Source organism: Petromyzon marinus, chromosome 5, assembly GCF_048934315.1.
Source record: "Petromyzon marinus isolate PM22_M1 ecotype Great Lakes invasive population chromosome 5, UKy_Petmar_22M1.pri1.0, whole genome shotgun sequence".
NCBI lineage: Eukaryota > Metazoa > Chordata > Hyperoartia > Petromyzontiformes > Petromyzontidae > Petromyzon > Petromyzon marinus.
Window position 1 is genome coordinate 11739727 of NC_133671.1, and position 22120 is coordinate 11761846.

At 40.7% G+C, this 22120-nt stretch overlaps 1 protein-coding gene across 5 annotated transcripts in view; it reads right to left on the bottom strand.

The window, feature by feature from the left end:
• LOC116939054 (transmembrane protein 132E-like) overlaps window positions 1-22120 on the bottom strand; it is a 456039-nt gene that overhangs the window by 408760 nt on the left and 25159 nt on the right. Inside the window, exon 1 of one of the 5 annotated variants that reach the window (XM_032946938.2) lies at window positions 1006-20881. The exons of the other annotated variants lie outside the window; for them this stretch is intronic. Within the exon in view, the coding sequence (XP_032802829.1) occupies window positions 1006-1097 (92 nt within the window). The 5' untranslated portion in view covers window positions 1098-20881. Of the gene's footprint in view, window positions 1-1005; window positions 20882-22120 lie in introns of those variants that run through there. 5 annotated transcript variants of the gene reach the window in all.

Here is a 22120-nt window from a genome sequence, read left to right on the forward strand (position 1 = left end):
GCCAACATCTCTCTCTCTCTCCTGGGTCCTCTCTAGAGTTCCTGCTCATGGAGGCCATTCCTCCAACAGTAGCGTGAACAAGTAATTTCAGGGCAACATCTTTAACTTTGCCTCCTTTACACATTTATTTTTCATCAGATTTCATAACCCATTGCTACACTGAGTAAATATTAAACCTCGCAGCCTTGCCATTGTCCATCAGTCAGCCTTTGTTGCCGAGGGGCTCCACACTAAATTCTCACGTGGTTTATATTTGTTGCATTATAGCTCTCGAAAATTACACAACGGTTAGCTGATTATGTAAAGGAGTTATTAAATCATGCTTAAGGCAGTTACGTCAATTACAGATGGCAAAAGGCAAGGCAACTTAGTTTATGGATATAGGCCATCTGAGGATAGATAACGAGCGAAGAGCCTCGTGACAATTCCATCGTCTGAATTGCCCATTACGCCAGGTATGCCATTGTGTTGAACCCGGCTCTCCAAGGGGCACACTGTTTGATTCGCGTTGTCAATAGGCATCCCAAAATATAATGCTTTCTCAGCTCCAGTATACCAGACATTTACTCTCATCTTCTCCCTGGTTAGTCTGCTCAAACAGTCAAGTGTGTACTCACGAAAACATATATTTGATATTCCTTTTGCCACATAAAAGACAGCGTGTAAGACTGCTAGAACAAAAATCCACATAAATTTCAAACATTATTCATTTTAGGATAATTAAATGTTAAAAGCGAACACCTGTTAATCCAGCACTGTGGAGGCGAGGGTTAGTGGATCGGACAAATGGGCATGGAGGTGCAATACCATGGCTTGCCATGCCCAATGCAGTACAACAAAGTGAGGACTGATAGCATCTGCCCCTTCTGTTTGGGATAGTGTTTCCCCCTCGCTCCGGTTTCCTCCCACATGTTTAAACCCTCACTAATTGGCTAAAAACATCTTAACATATAGAAAACAAAGAATATATAGAAAACTGCAGAGCAATTGTTGATGTTGGCTCACCGCCTGGTATCCTTCCAGCTTGATCTGTGGTTCCTTGGTAATTGTGAGATGCAATTTGTATGAACGATGCCATATAAAACTAAACATTGCATTTTTATTCGGTAGGAATAATTAACATCAAAACACGAGTGGGAAGGCTGTTGCGATTCAATTGTAATACATCCCTTTAAAGGAATGTTTTGCTAAATTCTAGAGTTTCAACTTAACAAATATTGCAGCGGGTTTTGCAGGAGAGGCGTGGTCCCGCAGATATCTTGTCATTCTGGTCCATCCACATAACCTCAAAGCCATTGGTTCTTAACCTGGAGTGCACGCACCCCGCGGGGGTGCGAGATGACCTTTCTGGGGGTGCGAGACGTGGCCAGATTTTTTGTGAAGGTAAATCAAAACACAAATTTGGCACGGGCACATAAGTACAAATACTTTGTTTTATCAAACCAATGTATTTTATACATTTTTTCAACGACTGAGAACCAGAGGTGCAAGGCTGCTGTGAATGTTAAGAACCTGTGCTCTAAGCAGTTCCAGGGCCAATAACCACGTAAGTCCAATTATTAGGTAAATTGTAATTTATTCTTCATAATTTTCACCCCGTCCACATAAAATAAATGTATAAAGCTTGGATATGAGACGTAATTAATTTGAAATACATGGAGTGGTCTAAGTGCAGTTCTCCGGGCAAATATATACATGATACAGATAAACCACTTATTATGTACATATAAATGTATAGATATTGCCTCTATATAGTTGCTCAGTAATTACTTTTCAATAGTCAATGACAATTTGATAGTGCTTCAAGCGAGTATACACCTCAGATTGGTAATGCTTTCAAGTCTTAAAAGTCATTTAACCTTTTCTACTGATATTATTTGAGGATACCAAAACACAGACATTCAATCCATTAAATATTAAATAGCAATAATCTAAGGGATTCAACCAAATATTAACTTAGACAAACAGCTGCGCATATGCATCATGTTACTATTTGAGATAGTAATCAGGTGAATCACAGAATGGTTATTTTCAGAGTATTAAATAAAATTAAGGAAGCCTCATCTCTTTAATAACAAAAGCTGCTGTTGATCGTTTTAATTGCCCTAGATAAAGACCAATGTTCCAGTTATCTATACAAGCCCTATCTTATTTATGATGCAGTTATCATCACAATGCATGTATTGGTAGATATTTGAAGGCTTTCACAGTGGTATTACTGTTCTGTTTACGTGTACAGAATGTGGCAAAATGTGACAAAATACCTAGCCTTTATCTTTCCATTAAAATGTGCAATGTTTACCGATGATAGAAATGTTCCTCATGGTAATATCTGACATTTAAGATCACTGGATTTGTCCCCCCCCCCCCCCCTTTTAAATGCACTGCTCGCGAACTTTACCCCAACCGTGGTAGGGCAGCGAGACAAGACACCTCGTTCGATCGCTAATTTCGAGGGTGTATTATTACGAGCTTGTTGCACGTTATCCATTGTTATTCCCCCTCTTTTTTTTAAATGCACATTGTATTCGTGGTTCTTTGATGACAATACACATTTAAAAAAAAAATAAAGATTACCGGATTTGTATACAGTGTGTCCACTGTTGGATGAAGGCTTCAACAAGCCACTACCACCCCTCGCAATCCTGCAATGTGATAACCCACCTGGCACCTGCACATGAACCCGAGTTAATCGCTCCAGCTCCTCATTGAACTTCCTCATGAACGAGTTCCATTCCTTTGCTGCTTCTCCATTATTAGTTGTTCATAGTTCATTTATTTGGTATAGCCCCTGTGAGCTATTCGGCTCTTGAATCGGGTGCAACGGCAACAAACAAAAAACATGAACAAGAAAACATCTTAAAGTGATTATGTGACTGTGCAAACAGAAAATCCAGGAAAAAAAATATAAAAAATATTCCTGAAATAGCACCGTACACCAACGCTGTATGCAAAAATCCCAGTGGGATGCAAGTCAAATAACAACAACAACAACCACAAGACAACTAAGATTACGTCTTGACCATCGGCCAACATGCATTTTAAGAAAATAAAAAGAGATTATTAGGAATGTGTGCTCAATTGTAAACCAGACTCTGGAGGTGTAGCTAATAGCCATTAATAAATTGTCATCTTTGCAATTGCTTTGGGTTGATTTATTTACTAATGGGAATTTCTTTTTGACTGGTTTACATGTTAAACCCTTCAGTATAGTCACAATAATTAGAACATCGCTGTATGACAGACACTAATGAACCTGAAAAGCACACGGCTGACCCTAGGGTACTCTCATACATTACAGAAAAAGTGATTGCCAGAGAGGTGGCTCCACAACCCCAATTTACTTGTATGTTTTAATATTAATCCCAACGTCACTCCGCAGACGCCGCTATGCGCCAGCCAACCCTACACTATTCCCATTGAAGACTTAGTTACACTGAATAAAGATGAGTGACCTCGCTGACATATGGTGCCTTTCGCAGCAACATACAAATTGTGTTTCGCTGTAATCCCAAAACAACCAAACTTCTAACAAGCACAATAATTATAACCACTGTGCAAGCATTGTATGTGCACAACAGTGTACTCAGCTTGTCTGTATTGAACACACATGTCAGAAAGTCAGGATTGCCTAAAAATTACAGAAATATAATTATTCTATTAATGTGTATGCCAATATGTTCAGGGGCTAAATGCCGATGTCGAGGTCTGCAAGCCGCGACGAGAGGGCTTCAAGAGAGAGTAGGATGGGAGATGGTCGCCTTCTCACGGCCCACCTGTTAAGTGTTTTAACGTTAGCTTGAACACAACTAATACTGCCATGTAGGAATATGGTGGGCAGTATAATTATGTGTAATTAGGAAGTGGGAGCACAGTCGTTCGCACACTGAGCTGCACTATGAACCCACTGCACTTTGAACCCAGCAGCCTGGGTTCGATTAACGACAACGGCTAACGTCAGTGGTGTCATCCCAACTGGTCGTGGTTCCCCTCTTCATCAACCTGCACGAATCAGCATGGCGAAGTATGGTCAAACAACCACCATGATACATGGGGGCAAGGTTCTCATCCAGAAATGGATTGAGAAAGGGCTGAAAATTATTATTTGTATTAGTATTAATAATTGTCATATTCTTCGGTCTTTCGGTAAGCAGATGACGATTGCTTGTGTTGTGATCGAAACGTCGTAGTTTTTTGTTATTTTCTTTGAACCTATCTACTTGATTTTACCGAAAGACCCAAGAATATAAATATTCTGCAACCACGAAAGCTTTCAGTCAATATTTAATTGTAATGTAATTAATATATTATCTCGATTAAATTGCATGCAGTTATCATTATGGCAGTAGGCTTGTGGTGGGGCATGAACGGCTGATGCATATGTAGCTGTAAACACATTAGGCTGTGGATAATCATGAGGAAAGGCTAATGCATAAGATAGTATGATAACATGAGAAAGTCAGTGGACTATTCCTGTGACTCCTGTACACTCAGATGTGCCCTCTGTTTGAGCTCTCTCTATATTCAAAACTCATACTTGAATACTGTACAATGCAAATTTTCGTGGAAAATCCTGTAAAATGAAATGCTGAAGTGAGTGTTTTTTTAATGTTTAGCAGTTGCATTTACTGTAAAGAGCACTGTGATAATAAAATAATGACGATTTTACAAATACTTAAATTCATTTTCAATTATAAACGTTACAGATATTCGCATAAACAAATGTGCACGTGTGTTTAGTACACCACAGTGACTTACAGCAACAACACTAAACAATTGATTTAAAAGACAAACCCACGTGACTTAGTGGGCTACTTCCACGCCACATCAGAGCACTTGGTCAGCACTGCTGATGTACTGAGTTCCAACCCAGACAACCGTTCATAGGTTTTGATTTAAAGCTTTCGTGACTGATCTCTTGGTGTGGCAGGTAAAACTAGGCCAAGATTCTTCTTAGTGTAAATGGATTCACCGGTTAGTCAATCAACAAGTCGCATGTATTGGGGTAAAGTGTGGCTCCTCCCACTTCTCCCAGTGTGGAAGAGTAGGCCAAAATACTCTCTAGAGCTTCCTCCAATGGCAGCCCTTCCAACAGTAGTGGCATGAGCAAGGCATTGCACCTTTACCTTATTACAGTACACATGGAGAATAGATGTTTTCTATGAACACGGCCACAAGCGAGAGGTCCTCTCACTCAAATATTTGTTAAAGCAGTGCGGTATGTTATTATGCTCACTTTGTAAAATAAAATTGGCACAATCAAAACCATATTACAATTCAAAGGCCAAATTAAAAGTATATTGTATGTTTTGATCTTTGAGCTTCCTTTGAGAGAGGCCTTGGGTCTCCTCTTCTTTAATGCTAACAATTTTTCCAGGAACACCATGACAATAACAGCATCTATTGATTTCCTTTTGAAAATAATATCCTTTAATTGCATCATATTCATGACACTTCCTCCAAGGTAGAAATGGGCTGTTTTATAATATCCCCACAGCAGTATACTATGTGGGAAACCAATATTGGAGCCCCTTATTGGAGTCACAGATGAGTGAATTCTGGACTTGCATAAATCCATACAAAGTAACTAGGCCTTTCAGTCTGCATATACATGCGTGCAGCACATGGGGACAATTCACATTTACTCTACCCTTAGATACCTTAATCACGTGACTATCGATTGAGGAGTTAAACACACATTTGATAACTTTGCCTGGATAAAACCGTTTTGGACCTTTCTGGTGTATTTGCAATCAGGAAGGACCATTGCCCAAAACGTCACCTATTAAGATTTTTCCCTTTTAAATGCAGTAGAATTTGACAAATTTATTGAGTTTCTTTTTTTGTTATTTGTGCTAGTGCACCACTGCCAACGCAGTGTCACCAAAACAACGAATTTTTAGATGAATCATTGCACTGCAGGACTGTGAGAGATGGTGGTGGATTGGGGAGGCCTTCATCCAGCAGTTCATTGCCCATGGCTGATGATGACAGACACTATTTTAATCCAAAAAAAGCACACGTAAATGTTTTACTGCAGACGCGTGACAGTGTTTGTAATTCACTGCCATTTTGCTTTACAGTTTAGTAAGTTTCAAGATGTGGAAAGAGCAGAAGTGCAGTGGTTAGCATTCTTCCCTCAGCCACGGAAGTATAAATTCGATTCCCGTGCTAGGAGACACTCGTTATATGATGAATATTTTATCTAAATAATAATTTTATAAAACCTTCACAAGTCATTGTCACCATGACTAATATTTGATATATCTGAATAAAAAAATATTTCAAAAACCTAAAATAACTCCTGTGTGAGCCTTTACAATTTGGAATATTATGCTTTCGCCATTCAAAGATGCATCTGTGGCCCAAAACAAAATAAAATCATTTACATTCATTTCTTTCTCGTACCACAAAAATGAATGAAGGCCTCCCACACCATGTCAGTCATGGGGTGGGGGGGGGGTTGACCATACTTCACTACGTCCATGGTGGGGTGGCTAGGACCAGTTCATATATCAATGACCGATGTAATTGTGGTTTATTTGCAGAAAATGTGAATCTAATTATTGTATTGCATATGTTTTATGGTAGGTACTCGGTATTCCCCACGTGATTCCCCATACATTGTATTACTCTGTGTATCTGTTGTCCCTGAAAAAACAGCCTTATAATGCAAACATTTTATGATCTGAATTGAGATCTGCCATGTAAACGTGCTTGTTTGTTTAAAAAATCATAAATACATAGCCATTATATTACAAACGTGCAACACAATTTAATGGCAGAGGATGTTCAATGTATTTACAATACAATGGCCAATATATTGTTGCTCGACTCTATGATTTGTTGTTTGTAGTTACGTCTCCATTTGGAAATGCTGTTTCGGTTTTTTTTTCATATACAAAATGTAGGTGCTCTACCAACTTATGGTTAAAAGCCAAGTGGCTGTTATTTTCAACTAACATGCACTTTGAGACGATGATTACAGTCCAGAGCCAGTGGAGGCTATTCCACATTCTTAAAGTCGGGGCAAGTCTCACCACAGGACAACCACTGTTGGCTTCTCCACAGACTGGTACTCCATTTATTTACCGTGGAGGCACGATGGGGCTACGTAAACCTCCAATGAGGACTCACAACCTTCTGATTGCGAGCCACTCGCTCTGAGGCCACCTGGATTATTGCATGTACATTAGGCACCACAGCATTCATTAAACCCCTCTTAATGCCACCAATGTTTGAACTACTGTCCAGAGGGAAGAAGTTGCCCTTTTATAAACATTAATACAATTAAATGGCATCCAATAGTCCATATGTTACTGCAGCATAATAAATATACCTCGACTGAAATGCATTGCAAATTATTCAGCTCATGTCCCTTGCAAGGACACTATATTATTAGGTGTCACGAGAATCACTCTGACACTTGGCAGTATGTGATATTTTTTGGTGTACTTGAGAAAAAAAGAAGTTGAACCACACACCACCAATGTGCATATTTCATTTGCTACATCACCACGGTACGAAGAGAAAAACACTACGATTTAATGATAGGTTTCAAATAAAAGTGCCGCATGTGTTTTCATTTACAAGAGCTGCATTGCTCAACAATCAGCCAGAGGGGCACTCCATGGTCCAGCTTTCAAAGCTGACCAATCAAGAAAAGTGTTCTAAGTACAGTGACATTTTTACATATCAATTGGCCACCTACTTTGCATATGAATGCAGCTAACTAATAGACTCAGAAAACTCACATCCTATAAAATGTGCCAGACGTTAGCCAAATCAACAGAAATAGATCAAACGTAGAAGAGGCTGAAATACATTTTTAAAATGCTGATACCTCGTATTGTTTATTTTATTATTGTTATTATCATCTTACTTGTTATTATTACATATGTAGTGACATATATTGAGTCACTGTGGTGTTAGCACGAGCCACTGTGCGAAGACTGTAACTGTGCGTCTTAGAGCCTCTCTGTCACCAGAGTACATATGGCATACGGGACAGGCTAGGTGAACCCGAGAGGGCACGTGACCAGGACAGGATAAGGACGGGGGCCAGAAGGGGACCGAGGGGACATGTGACGTGAGGTCCCAGAACCTTCTGGGAAGACCCCGAAGGGGGCGTGGCCGAGGGCGGAGCAAGACCACACTCAGGAGAAAAGAAGGGTGTATAATAAACGTGTTGCCTCCAAGTTAGAAGTGTCTGCCTCCGTGGAACCCACTACACAAACATTATGTAAACGGTGGAGGGTTAAAAAAAACTGTCTGTATACCTGTGGTTGTGCAACGTAAAGTTTGTTTCGTGTTTTGAAGAATTGTATTCTCTGAACAGCAGTGGTGAAACTGAACATAACATTGGTGAGTGGCAATGAAGACTATAGTCTATTTTTAAAGGGAGGCATGTTTATTGAAGCCATAGAGTACACAATAAAAGGCCAAAAAGTCACAAAAAGAGATGGCTGATGCATTCGGCAAGTAGAGAACCGAATCCTAAATGATTCAAATGATAAAATTAATTTGCGAACATTTCTATCAAAATCTAAAACTTTGATGAAGTGCATTTTTAAATGAGGCATGGTTTATAAGCACCACCTGGTCTGAGCAGAATGGGAGGACATAGAGTGTTCTCTATACAAGGAATATTGATCAAGAGAGCGAGAGAGAGAAAAAAAAACGTTGAACACATTTATTATTTACCCTTGGGTCTTAATGTAAGAGTTTTGAGGCACATTTTTTTTCAATTGATCGTGACGTTTATCGCCAATCCCAGGCCGGTGTTAATTCAGTCAGCATTTTTCATTTGAGTCTCGGGGACGACAACCTCTGAAAGTTTCGACAAGCATCGCCGTCTGTGTATTACATCGAGCCCATCTCTCAGTCTACTTTGACTAAATTCATCAAACATTTATTCCAATACTCTTGGCATTAAATTTGTATGTGACGACGGGCGCATAATTCCCCATCCCTCCACCCGCCCCACTCCAAAATACGCCACCCAATTACCATGATGTTTGGTCTTCCTCAGCACACTGCAGTCTCTAATGACGTTACTTCATTCAGACTCATTAAGTTCGTCTCATCACAGTCGGACGAGCTTTGGTCTCTGGTGGTGGAGCGTTCAGAGTCATCGTCGTGCTCCAGGATTTTCGTCCACTCGTCATCATGAAGAATTAAATAAACACTGGTGGTGTATGTTTCCGTTGCTAATCTCGTTAACTAAATTAAAACGGGCACCAGGAAAAGTAATCGTTGCTTCCTACAAAAATCAACGTTGTTGTTTGTGCGAGAAAAAAAGTGAGTTTGATTAAGCTAGTTGTAATTACTGGCGAAATGTCGTACTCAAATTGTAAATGTTGTGGCTTGGCTCTCGAACACACAGGTGTACTGTACTAGTGACGAATTGGCATGTTCTGTTTACGTGATAACACTCACTAGTTGGCTGTGTCGTGTGGTGGCGGGTTTTAATGACATATTTACGCGATCTAAATAAAAAAAAACTCTATTATGGAAAATAAATGCAAATGTAGTGAGTCCAACTGAGTCGCAGATGTTATCTTGGGAACAACACTCTTTATTCCGCATTAACACATAACGCAACACGATCTACACTCGGGTCTCGAATACCCATCTAACCACACTATGGCAGAACTAGATACGGTTCGCTATCCCGGTCCAGACCACAAACGAGGTCCCGGACCACGTGGCTAGAGGTAGGCCTCGGCAAGGTAAGGTAATTTACCTTTTTTACCGGGTAAAAGGGTAAAGGGGTAATGTAAAGGGTAGGTTAAAGGTAGCTCGGAAGAATTACCCGGTAGGGTAAAGGTAGCGCAAAGTATTACCCGGTAAATACGGTACCTTGTTTACTGCTAAAAGCTCCGTGGCGCAGTCCGTGGCCTCCATTTAATAAGTAATATTTTAAAGAAAGCGTGTAAAATTGGAATAATCGAGAGTATTCTATAGATGAATAAAGCACTCTACCTAGCATTTACCTGTTATAAACCTTTTTCATGTGTGGTACCCCAGTAATTACCCTGTAATCAGGTAATTTGTATGGGGTAAGGGTAAAAGGTAGGGTAAAGGGAGGCTCGTTGCTTTTAACCTTTTACCTTACCTGCTGAAGGGTAAAAGGTAGGGTAGAGTGATTGTATTGTGGTAAGGTAAAAGGTAGGGTAAAGGTTGGCTCGTTTTTATCTTTTACCTTACCTTGCCGAGGCCTAGCTATAGGCTTCTTCTCCCCGCCGTGGATCTTCGTAACACCAGCACACGAAGAACCCCGAGCTCATTACCAGAGCCCTCGTTATATACCCCCGGGCTGGGGCAGGCTCCGCCCTTCGCCGCGCCCACCTTCCAGGCCTCTCGAGCTCCTTCTCGAAGATTCCCGAGAGCTCCTTTGGACCATGTGACCGCCCCACGACCCCAGTCCATCAGTGGGCCCCCTCCAATATCGTCTGGTCACGTGACGGTCAACCAGCATATCATGCCCCAAGGTAACCCTGGCTGGCTGACGCTCCCTCTCACTCCCTCACCGGGAGCCCGCACCGCACACTACTCGTGGTGCCTCCGCGCTAACCAGCTCTCACCCAAGCCCCGCTAGGGCAGGTACTACATCCCGTAACCCGGGCTGCCCATAATGACAACACATTACCGGCCGTGGCTTCACAAGCCCCGGCACCATACAGTGACAAGCACAGTCACTACACAAACATAAACTTTAGGTCAGCACATATACAGTACCTCTTTATTGACAAAGGAAAATATCTCTAATAGTCCTATTATAGAGATCACAATAATGACCCATGCATTTCTCATTCATAACAAAGTGTAAATGTCAATGAAAACCCGGTCTAGGGCATTTAAGGCTCCTATTGAGCCTATGTTTATAGTAAATGTGATACATACTCCTTGGTTCTTTCGGTAAAGTCACAGCAGCAGATCATGTTTTCTTACCTGATGATGGACGCTTGTGTAGCGCCCGAAACGTCGTGATTTATTTTATTTTATACCTACGTGACTTTACCGAAAGAACCAAAGAGTATGGATTCCTGCAGTCACGAAAGCTTCAAATCAATGTGATACATGTAAAGGATAGTGGTGCAGCTCTGCCAATTACTTGCTTCTGCCACTACTGGCAGCTCTTGAGAGCGCTTCCATTTGGTATTTGGGCTACTTTTTCCATGATGACCAAATATCTTGTAAGAGGTGGGAGTACCCACATTTTAACACACCACGTGCGACCTGCCGATCAACGAATTAAGGTGTACCCATTTTACTGCTGGATGGATAAAAATTGGGATATTTAAGTAAATGTGCCCACATTTTCTAAGTGGGTGTTTCACAAAGTAAAGAGGCAAAACATTTTTAATGACATTTGTTAGCATCAACATGACAGAGTTTTGATCCATGTAGTTGTCACCCTTTACCTAATCCACGTATCCCAGCGGCTCACATGATACTACCTAATGTTCACATTCGAGTAGTTATTCGGTTGTTCCTCAAGCCACGACTGCACCACTGCTTTCACAACCTCGTTTGATTGCAACCATTTTGATTGCACAGCTTTCTTCAGAGATCCAAACAGATAGAAGTTCGGAGAAGGAATATATTTCGGCTCTATGTCGAATGTTGCAGCACTTCTGATACAAGCTTTTCAAACAATTCCAGAAATTAATAAATTCAGAGTTGAGACTATATTCCTGCTTAATATATCCAATGAATTCCACTTGTCTTATACTCTAACTAGCTTTACTACCCGGCTTTGCCCGGGACTTGGATTCACCATGCCCGGCCGCCTTTGTCTCCCCAGTGGCGATGTTCACACACCACACCAGTTACTCGTTTGAGGCTGAGTCGACCTAGGGGAGGCCCAGGACCGGTTCAAATAATCGTCACCAGTGGTAGCAGTGAGCAGCAATCCAACTCGGGTCGCCGGGTTCGTAGCGCAGCGCGCTAACCATTACACTACTGTTCCCCCCACACGCGCATGCGTGTGTACGTCCATAGGTACACATACACGCGCTTGCAGCAGACACACACAAGTTTCAGGGTGCGTACGGCAGGAAACGACTCAAATAATTAACGAATGCTGCGCGAAGAACGCCTTAGACCTGCAACACATTTGTATGGTACTTTACTCGCGGAGGGTTGGGGGGGGGGATGCGTGACATCAGCAGACACACTGCGTGACGCTTCCGCATGTGGGTGATATGACAGAGATGTGACGTCACAGCTCACTTGCCGTGCAAAATATATCCATTATTGGGACCCCCCCCCCAAAAAAAAATATATATACAAAAGTCTACTTTTATCATTTTTGCATGGTGTACAGTCTGGAAAGTACCCACATGCCAAATATGCAAGTTTGTTGCATGTTGGGAAGTATGCTAAACATTTTGAAACATATAGACAAGGCACAAAACAATTATAGGGACGAACTTAAAAGGTCAGCTTTGAGCATAAACCTCTCATGGATCACATAGATTTGATCATAACATTAGATTGGCCAAACCCGAAAAACAAATATGGTTAAGAATAACAGCGTTTTGCTCTGTTATTGTGTAGTAAAGCAAAGGTACCACCAAATATGGTCACTGAATACGATTTTCACATAGAGGCAAAACAAGGAGAACGTTTTACCAAAATGTTTTACCAAAATCCCACTGACATGGGTTAAAACGACGGATTAAAACACTCTTCACTTAAGGAAATGCCCCCATACCATTTTACCATCTAGATATATATCTCACAAATACTTATTCTGTCTGATGTCTCCTTGGAAACTGTTCAATCCACATAATATTCTGGCTATCTGGCAGAGTATTCCCCATTTGAACTCATTTACGTTTGAGCACTTTATCCATAACCCCCCCCCCCCCCCCATGAAAAACAATCCTGCGGAATTTCTGTTGCCACATCAATATGACAATACGTGTGTATATATAAGTCGGTTGACTCGGCCTCAAATCAGTACCTGGTGCGATGTGTAAACATCACTAAGAGTGGAGATGAAGGCGACCAGATGTAGTGCTGACCAACCACTAGCTTGTGTGCTGTGCCAACCTGAAAAGGTGCTTGCTCACAGCAATTGCCCCAACAGTCGGTTAAGACTATCCAGGGGATATTTGTCTTTTGTATACCAGTCCGTGTTTGTATATGTACAATTAAATGTTTTTGTGCAAGATTTTAGAGTATGCTGTAGAGGTTTATGAAGAAAAGAACACGTAATTAATTCAATGAATGTTACATTCCAGACCACCTTTTTCACATTAATTCGAGACAATACTGGAAACAGTAAAGCGCAAGATCACAACCATCAGGGCACATGGCGAGATTGATGCAATGGGTAAACCCGTGTTCTTGTGGACTCTGCGAGTGGCAACCTCGCTCTAGCACGTTTTTGGAGAGTAATAAAACAATTAAATACGTGAATATTACATCGAGCTTGTTCAGAAATACTTCAAATGCATTAAAAATGAAGCTCGTTTCACAAAAATGAGTAAATCGTCAGCCTTTTACACTTGAAGAGTTGGTGATGGCTCAGATTTAACGTACGTACAGAGTGATGTATGGGAAGTGCTTAACTATAAATTGTAAATATTTATTTAATAGTTAGAGTAAAACATTATTGAAGCCAAACTCAAGCAAGCCAAAATTCGGGGCGAAATGGAAACAGTACCATAAATAGCAATAAAACCTCCCACTGGCACACTTTTTGCATGTAAGTGACGCTGTGTGCACACGTGGTATGATACGGAATTCTGCCATCAATCTTCATGTGATAATGCTCTTTGCCAATCAGGTATAGCAAGTTGAAGATGTGCTCGTCAACACCTCATATTTGTGGAAAACTGAACTCAATAATATGGAACACAAGAAATGATACATCAATTGTATTGATGTGCGTTTGTGCATTTGCAATTATAAAGACATACTAGCGGAAGTACCCGGCGTCGCCCGGGCGAATAATATATTTCAAAACTTCTCTTAAAAACATTACATATAAATACACAGATACTAAGCTATTGTGAAAGCCCGGTGGGCCGTTTGTCCATTTCTCCACCAACAGAATTACAAGAGGCTCGCAGAAGTCCAAAAAGTTATAGAAAGTGGGGGGTAAATAGTTAATATGAAAGGTTTCCGAAAATTGTCGACCACCCCCACCCCCCCGGAAAAAAAACATTTTTGCCCCCGCGTAGGTATATCTACCTACACACCCTACATACAACAGAGTAAGTAGTATCTATTGACTCTGTAGTTGTATCTACTGACTGTACAGTAGTATCTACTGAGCCAGTAGTAGCTACTGACTGTATAGTAGTATTTACTGACTGTAGTAATGACTGACCGTAGTAGTATCTACTGACCCTACAGTACTATATACTGACTGTAGTAGTAACTACTGACCACAGTAGTATCTACTGGCCCTACAGTAGTATCAACCGACTCTACAGTAGTAGTAAATACTAACTCTATAATGGTATCTGATGACTCTATAGTAGTATCTACAGACTCTATAGCAGTAGCTACTGACCGTAGTAGTATCAACTGACTGTAGCAGTATTTTCTGACCGTAGTGGTATATACTGACTGTTTTAGTATCTACTAACTCTATAGTAGTATTTACCAACTCGATAGCAGTATCTACTATCACTACAGCAGTGCATACTGAGGGTGGTGGTACCTGCATTCACCACAGCAGTGTATACTGACTGTGGTGGTACCAGCTATCACAACAGCAGTGCATACTCACTGTGGTGGTACCTGCTATCACAACAGCAGTGCATACTCACTGTGGTGGTACCTGCTATGATAACAGCAGTGCATACTGACTGTGGTAGTGCCTGCTATGACTACAAGCAGTGCATACCGACTTTGGTGGTACCTGCTTTCACTACAGCAGTGCATACTGACTGTGGTGGTACCTGCTATCACTACAGCAGTGCATACCGACTGGGGTGGATACCTGCTATCACCACAGCAGTGCATACCGACTGTGGTGGTACCTGCTTTCACTACAGCAGTGCATACTGACTGTGGTGGTACCTGCTATTGCTACAGCAGTGCATACTAACTGTGGTGGTACCTGCTATCACTACAGCAGTACGTACTGACAGTGGTGGAACCTGCATTCACTACAGCAGTGCATACTGACTGTGGTGGTACCTGCTATGATTACAGCAGTGCATACTGACTGTGGTGGAACCTGCTATGATTACAGCAGTGCATACTGACTGCGGTGGAACCTGCTATGATTACAGCAGTGCATACTGTGGTGGTACATGCTTTCACTACAGCAGTGCATACTACGTTGGTGGTACCTATTATTACAGCAGTGCATATTGACTGTGGTGGTAACTGCTATGATTATAGCAGTGCATACTGGTGTGTTACCTGCTATGATTACAGCAGTGCATACTGACTGTGGTGGTACCTACCATGATTACAGCAGTGCATACTGACTGGTGGTTCCTGTTATGATTACAGCAGTGCATACTGACTGTGGTGGTATCTGCTATGATTACAGCAGTGCATTCTGACTGTGGTGGTACATGCTATGATTACAGCAGTGCATACTGACTGTGGTGGTACCTACTATGATTACAGCAGTGCATTCTGACTGTGGTGGTACATGCTATGATTACAGCAGTGCATACTGACTGTGGTGGTACCTGCTATGATTACAGCAGTGTTGATGGTCCATGCCTTCAACCTGGTGATCCAAGTTGGATTCCCGGCCATGGCTGATATCATTGGCGATTGATATCTGAACTGACCCTGGACTTTCCCTAGATTGACTCAGCTTTAAATGAGTTCCTGACACGGTGTGCAAGCATCAACACGAGGGAGACAAAGATGGACGAGCATGGTGCGAGCCACGGAACCCTCTTTTGTGCCATACCAGTCGATATAGGTACTCGCTAACAGCACTTTCCCCAACAGTTTATTTTGTTTAGATGGGGAATCTTTGCCTTTATGTGCACATTTGAGTAAGTACAGGTGACAAATCGAGCCTTGGGGGGGGGGATTAAACCGTTACATTTCAAGGGCATTTTCTAGTCATCAATAACAGGCAAGAATGTGAAAGTAAAAACTTGGTAGTGGGCAATTAATGAGTATCAGGATTCATTTCTGGAAAAGAAACCGAACTTGGGTTTTAATTTCGTGAGGACAGTTTGAATTTGCGTGTGTGTCAAATTATTAATGCGAATTAAGAAAAATACGCAGAGGTTTTTAGGATTTGACATTTTAGATAATGAAGCTGCAAACCGAAATTAAACAACAAACTAAAATTAATCAATCATATTAATGTCTTCACTGGATGAAATAATTTTCAGCTGACACTATGATTTTGGTGCAGCTGAAAATAATATTTGAATATATATCATCACGGTTATGTGTATGAACATTTATAATTAGTCGATGCGCCACGACTATTTGACAGGGTGCTAAAGTTTCAAATATTCCACTGAGATATTTTCAGGGTTTTTTTGTTGTTACACTTTTAAAACACAGCCAGCCAGCCAGGGATTTGATATAAAAAAAAACTGGAGCAAGAATTCCAACCTAACAGCAGAAATTGTCATTCTTCTCTCCTCCTAACAGTTTACAACCACACATAAAACCCACAAAACAAGATATAAAATGTTAAATGAAAAGAGATTCATACTGACAAACACCCCTGGGAACGCATGTGATGTGCACAGAACAAAGTGTTCTCCCTCAGAAGCATTTGAGGGAGGTGGAGTGCTAAACCGCCCATGTGCTGAACCATGCCATGAAAATCTGTGCCCTGCTGTCACACGTAGAGGCTTCACCAGCTGCTGCCGTTGGACTGCACAAGTAATTAAGAAGCAAGTGCCATATAATGCAGACTGAAAATTAAGTATCCGTGTACGGAAATCTATTAATATGACAATGTGAAATTCATATTTGCATTAAAAAAATGCTGGTAAGTATAATAAAAGTTTTCTGGAAAAGAACACTCAAGTGTAAATGTGCTATAATATTTTCTCGTTCCCATGTACAATTATAGAATGGATTTTCCCGTAGATTTAGCCTCTCTTAAACAAAAAAAACGTATTGGGCCAATGTGCACGAAGGAAGGTGTTCCTGTTTTGCACTCATGCTTAGAAATGCCAGTGCAACAAATGTACATTTATTTCATTAGACCTCCTTTGCCAGTACCAAAATATAATAATAGGGTTTTTCCCCTTTTTTCTGGCAACAAAACTAAAACCATTTACGAGTAATCATGTGTGCATTAACCACAATACTTGTGGTCAAAATGTAAAAAAACACTGATAATATATGTATTGTCCTTGAAACTGATTGGTCCATACTTTGATAGTGCATTGTCTTTGAGCTGTACGCCTTTTGGCGTCCTCTGGTCTAACACCAATTGAGACGAGGCTCAAAAGAAAGTCGTTTGTGGACAAATCAGTTTTAAGGACAATGCATATATTATCAGTGTGTTTTTTGTTTGCAATTTGGCCACAAGTATTGTGGTTAATTCACACATGAATCCTTGTAAAAAGGTTTCAGTTTTGTTTCCAGAAAAAAAGGGGAAAACCCCTATCATTATTGTACATTCATTGAACGAAATAATGCAATAACATTTTTTATTTAAAGCTTTCGTGACTGCAGTGATTAATATTCTTGGTTCTTTCGGTAAAGTCACGTTGGAGGTAAACAATGAAATATATATAAAACAATACAATTCTCACGACGTTTCACATCTTTCAAATGTTCTTGCCGTTGGTTTTCACACCTGATGATGGCTGCTTGTGTTGCAGTCGAAACGTGGTGAGAATTTTATTGTTTTATATATATTATTATTTTATTGTTTCCCTTCAACGTGACTTTACCGAAAGAACCAAGAATATGCAATTACATGTTGTATGGTTGTGCATCTGCCAGAAATGCAGATATACTAACATTGTGTTCAATTGTCTGTATTTCTGCATGCATGCTATTGATTTTGCTAACCACAATAAGTAACAAAAATGCACAATAAAGTCAATGGAAATATAACTACAGTGAAGAAGCTAGGGATGAAAACTGAAGCTACAATAAAGGGCTACATACTGTATGATGTTTAAACAATGTGATTACACAGAAAGGGATGAAACATGAATATATTTGGAAATGATAAAGTTTCACATATAATGGGTGCCTAATAGAGAGAAATGGTCTAATTCGAGTAAGTCAGATCAATTCAAATCTGGAAATGAAGAGCAAATAAATGCCTAATTGTGGCTACATTGGGTGAGAAAACAATTAGAGCTTATGCCACCAATATCAAGTTACTGGCCTCAAGCAGTAGTGCAATCGTTGGGGCGATGCACTATGAACCCGGTGAACTGAGTTTGATTCCCCATCACGGGAAACATGAATGGTGAGTAATATATTAATTGGTTCTTTATCAACCGACACTAACGAGCATGGTAAAGTATCTTGACAGCATGATGAGGCATGCAGCCAGCAGTTGATTGACAAAGGGGTGTAAATCATTATTACCATCAAATGTAAATCAACTGCTATTATGTAAGTTAATGTGTGGGTAAAGTAGACCAATGCCAATAAGAAACACCTTAAAGCAATGACAATAACAGCTTGAATTGATTCACAATCTTAGAGCAGATTGGAGTCTGAAGAACCCACTATGACATGAATCATTAACACGGACACCAACAAAAAATAATGGAACAATAGCGTGGAGATAACCATGCTTTTGAATTTACACTGAAAGACAGAAAGAGGGACACATGAATCACTGAACAAGCTCAAATCAGATACATTTATGGAAAGTAAGTGGGCTTGGGCAGAAACACAAGAGACTCGATGTAATCATGACCAATGGACAAGACTGGTGATGGAACGGTAGCCAAAGGATCGAATGCACCTGAGAGGAAGAGTTCCGTGCATGTGCACGAGCGATTATGGAATCACAGGCCTATGAGGCGTGGCAATCAGAATCAGAATCTTTAGACTGGAGGAATCCGATGAGCTATGCAGCTCTTTTTCACAGACGTCCAGTGTCGGCGGGTCAGCAAGTCACAACAACAAAGAAGACAAAAAGTATGATGCATGTTGAACTTCTTTCGCACTGTACGTAGCTGACCGTGCCAGAGGTGCGGGGAAGGACAACAAACTAAACACAAAAGCAGTTCTAAAGAAATAATGGTGAAGGGAGAAGAGGTGGGGTATTTGTTTCCATATGTTTGAGGAAATTAACGTGTGAATGGCAGAGGGAAAATGGAAGGTTTTATGTCTGGACTTAAAGGCAGTGAGGGAATCAGTATTGCGGATATCAAATGGCAAGGAATTTCAGACATCAGAGGCAGGAGATTGAGCACCATCTTACAGTTTTGAGAATGACTTTAGATTCGACCAAAAGGCTGAGGCTGCTAGAGTGGAGTATGTGAAAAAAATGTGTAAAGTGAGATGGGGGGCGGGAGATAGGCCATACCAAGACAATTTACGATCTTAAAAAAAGAGTGAGGTTAATCTTGCAACTGATTCTATATCAAATTAGGACATAGATGTCAGAATTGCTAATGTCATCTTGCTTGCGAGTGCAAGTCAAGATTCTGGTGGCAGCATTCTGGATCATCTGAAGTTCGTGGCAAATCTATTTGGGGAGCCCAATGTGAGAAGGATAAAGAGTTGCATTAACTGTACTATAGAATTAAATTATTTAACATGTGTTCCATTTTTAAAATATGGCACAATACCAGCAACCACTCTACATTTTTAGGAATATCTTGCAATTATCTTAGATATATCCATACTGGACATCATGAAAAAAATCTTCATAGCTCATTTGGATTCCTCCAGTCTCATTAAAGATTCTGATTCTAATCTTTCGTGCTTGTTGACTTTGTAACCTTATAGAAGACAACGTTTTTAACGGAATAAAGATCCAAAGAACAAACCTACTTGGAGTCTGCCTACACTTGTTAATTCCTAAAATTGCATCCTTGACACAGCATTGTAGTTATTAATTATTTGCCTTACAGTGGGAAGGCTAAAATTCACACCGTGTTACAGTGCATGTTAAATAGTTGTCCGCATGCATGCATGCACATCTCAAGCTCATTGCATAAAATCCCGACATTAAAATATAAACAGAGGAATGAGCATTAGGATTTTAAACCATGACGGAAGAGTGACTTTTTACATGGAAGCTGCAGTGCCTAATCTTGGCAGTTTGTCACTATGGGCATAGCACTCTGGACTGCCATTGACTACTACTCATGTGTATAAATTGTGTCCACTGTGGGGCACATGATAACAGTAATAGCGTCTTACTGAAGTGTGATAACCTACAACCCCATAAATTCTGCAGTCTCAAACATGTGCCACACATAAACTTTTTATGTATTTTTTGCTATCACCAACATAGATGCTGCTGTGTGGTTAAGAAATACACGCTGGACTTGCAATCCAAAGGTTACCCAATTCCATTATATTTCCCGGTGCGGCAGTTGAAAGAACGCTTTTTGTTTCTTAACTCTCCCCACCTCAGTGCACCTAGTAGAGCAGTAAATGGGTACAACCACAGTAAGTGTGTCCCACAGGTCATGTGCGGTTAGGTAAAGTGTGGGTAATCACAACTCTTGCAAGACACCAGAGTTGGAGCAGTGCACTACTTTTCTCAACATAGTATTAATGTCATTATAATCTGCTGGTGTAAAACATGACATTTTCTTTGATAGAGTAATTTTATACTGTATTAGGTGCATGAATACTAATTTACAAGGAGTCATGTTTACATTGACCACAATACCTGCGGTCAGAACGCAAACAAAAAACAACAACTCTGATAATGTATGCACTGTCCTTGAAATTGATTGGTCCACACCCGAGACAGCTTTCTTTAGAGCCTCGTCTCACATGGTGTTGGACCAGAAGACGCCAAAAGGCGCACAACTCAAAGACAATGCACAATCAGAGTATGAGAGCTCGGGGTAAGCATTTACACCATTGGAAACCTCATTTGCCAGTAACAAAATATAATTGGTTTTTTTACCCTTTTATCTGGCAACAAAACTGACACCTTTTTTACAAGGAGTCATGTTTACATTGACCACAATACCTGCGGTCGGAACGCAAACAAGACGAGGCTCTAAAGAAAGCTGTCTCGGGTGTGGACCAATCAATTTCAAGGACAGTGCATACATTATCAGAGTTGTTTTTTGTTTGCGTTCCGACCGCAGGTATTGTGGTCAATGTAAACGTGACTCCTTGTAAAAAAGGTGTCAGTTTTGTTGCCAGATAAAAGGGTAAAAAAAACAATTATCATATTTTGTTACTGGCAAATGAGGTTTCCAATGGTGTAAATGCTTACCCCGAGCTCTCATACTCTGATTGTGCATTGTCTTTGAGTTGTGCGCCATTTGGCGTCTTCTGGTCCAACACCATGTGAGACGAGGCTCTAAAGAAAGCTGTCTTGGGTGTGGACCAATCAATTTCAAGGACAGTGCATACATTATCAGAGTTGTTTTTTGTTTGCGTTCCGACCGCAGGTATTGTGGTCAATGTAAACATGACTCCTTGTAAAAAAGGTGTCAGTTTTGTTGCCAGATAAAAGGGCAAAAAAAACAATTACCACTTACAAAGATCCCCCTTATAGCCTTAACATGTTGGAGCAAGTGCTGTTAGCGAGCACCTATGAAGGCCAGCATTGCACATGAGGGTGTGGGTGGCCAGCACCACTCTCGGCCGTGGTAATGGTTACACATCTCACCAGGTACGCATTTCAGTCGATCTAGGGGAGGCCCAGGACTGCTTCAGATAATTATCACTGGTATTGGCCGTGAGCAAGAAACAAACTCGAGTCACAGCGTAGCAGACCAACCGTTACTCACACACACACAGTCACAAACTTGTCTGGCCACAAAGCACACACAAATACACGTTCACACTAGCCAATTATAGCTTTAAACTCTACTTTATAGAGAGCTTCGCTTCAACAATTGACTTTACACAAGTGTGCCGGAGCTTTATAATCATAAATGTTTATGTTAGTGTACCCCAGTGATGATTATAATCCATATCACCTTGACTTTAAAAGCAAAAAAGCTAGTGAATGTTCCAGTTGTAAACCTGTTTTACA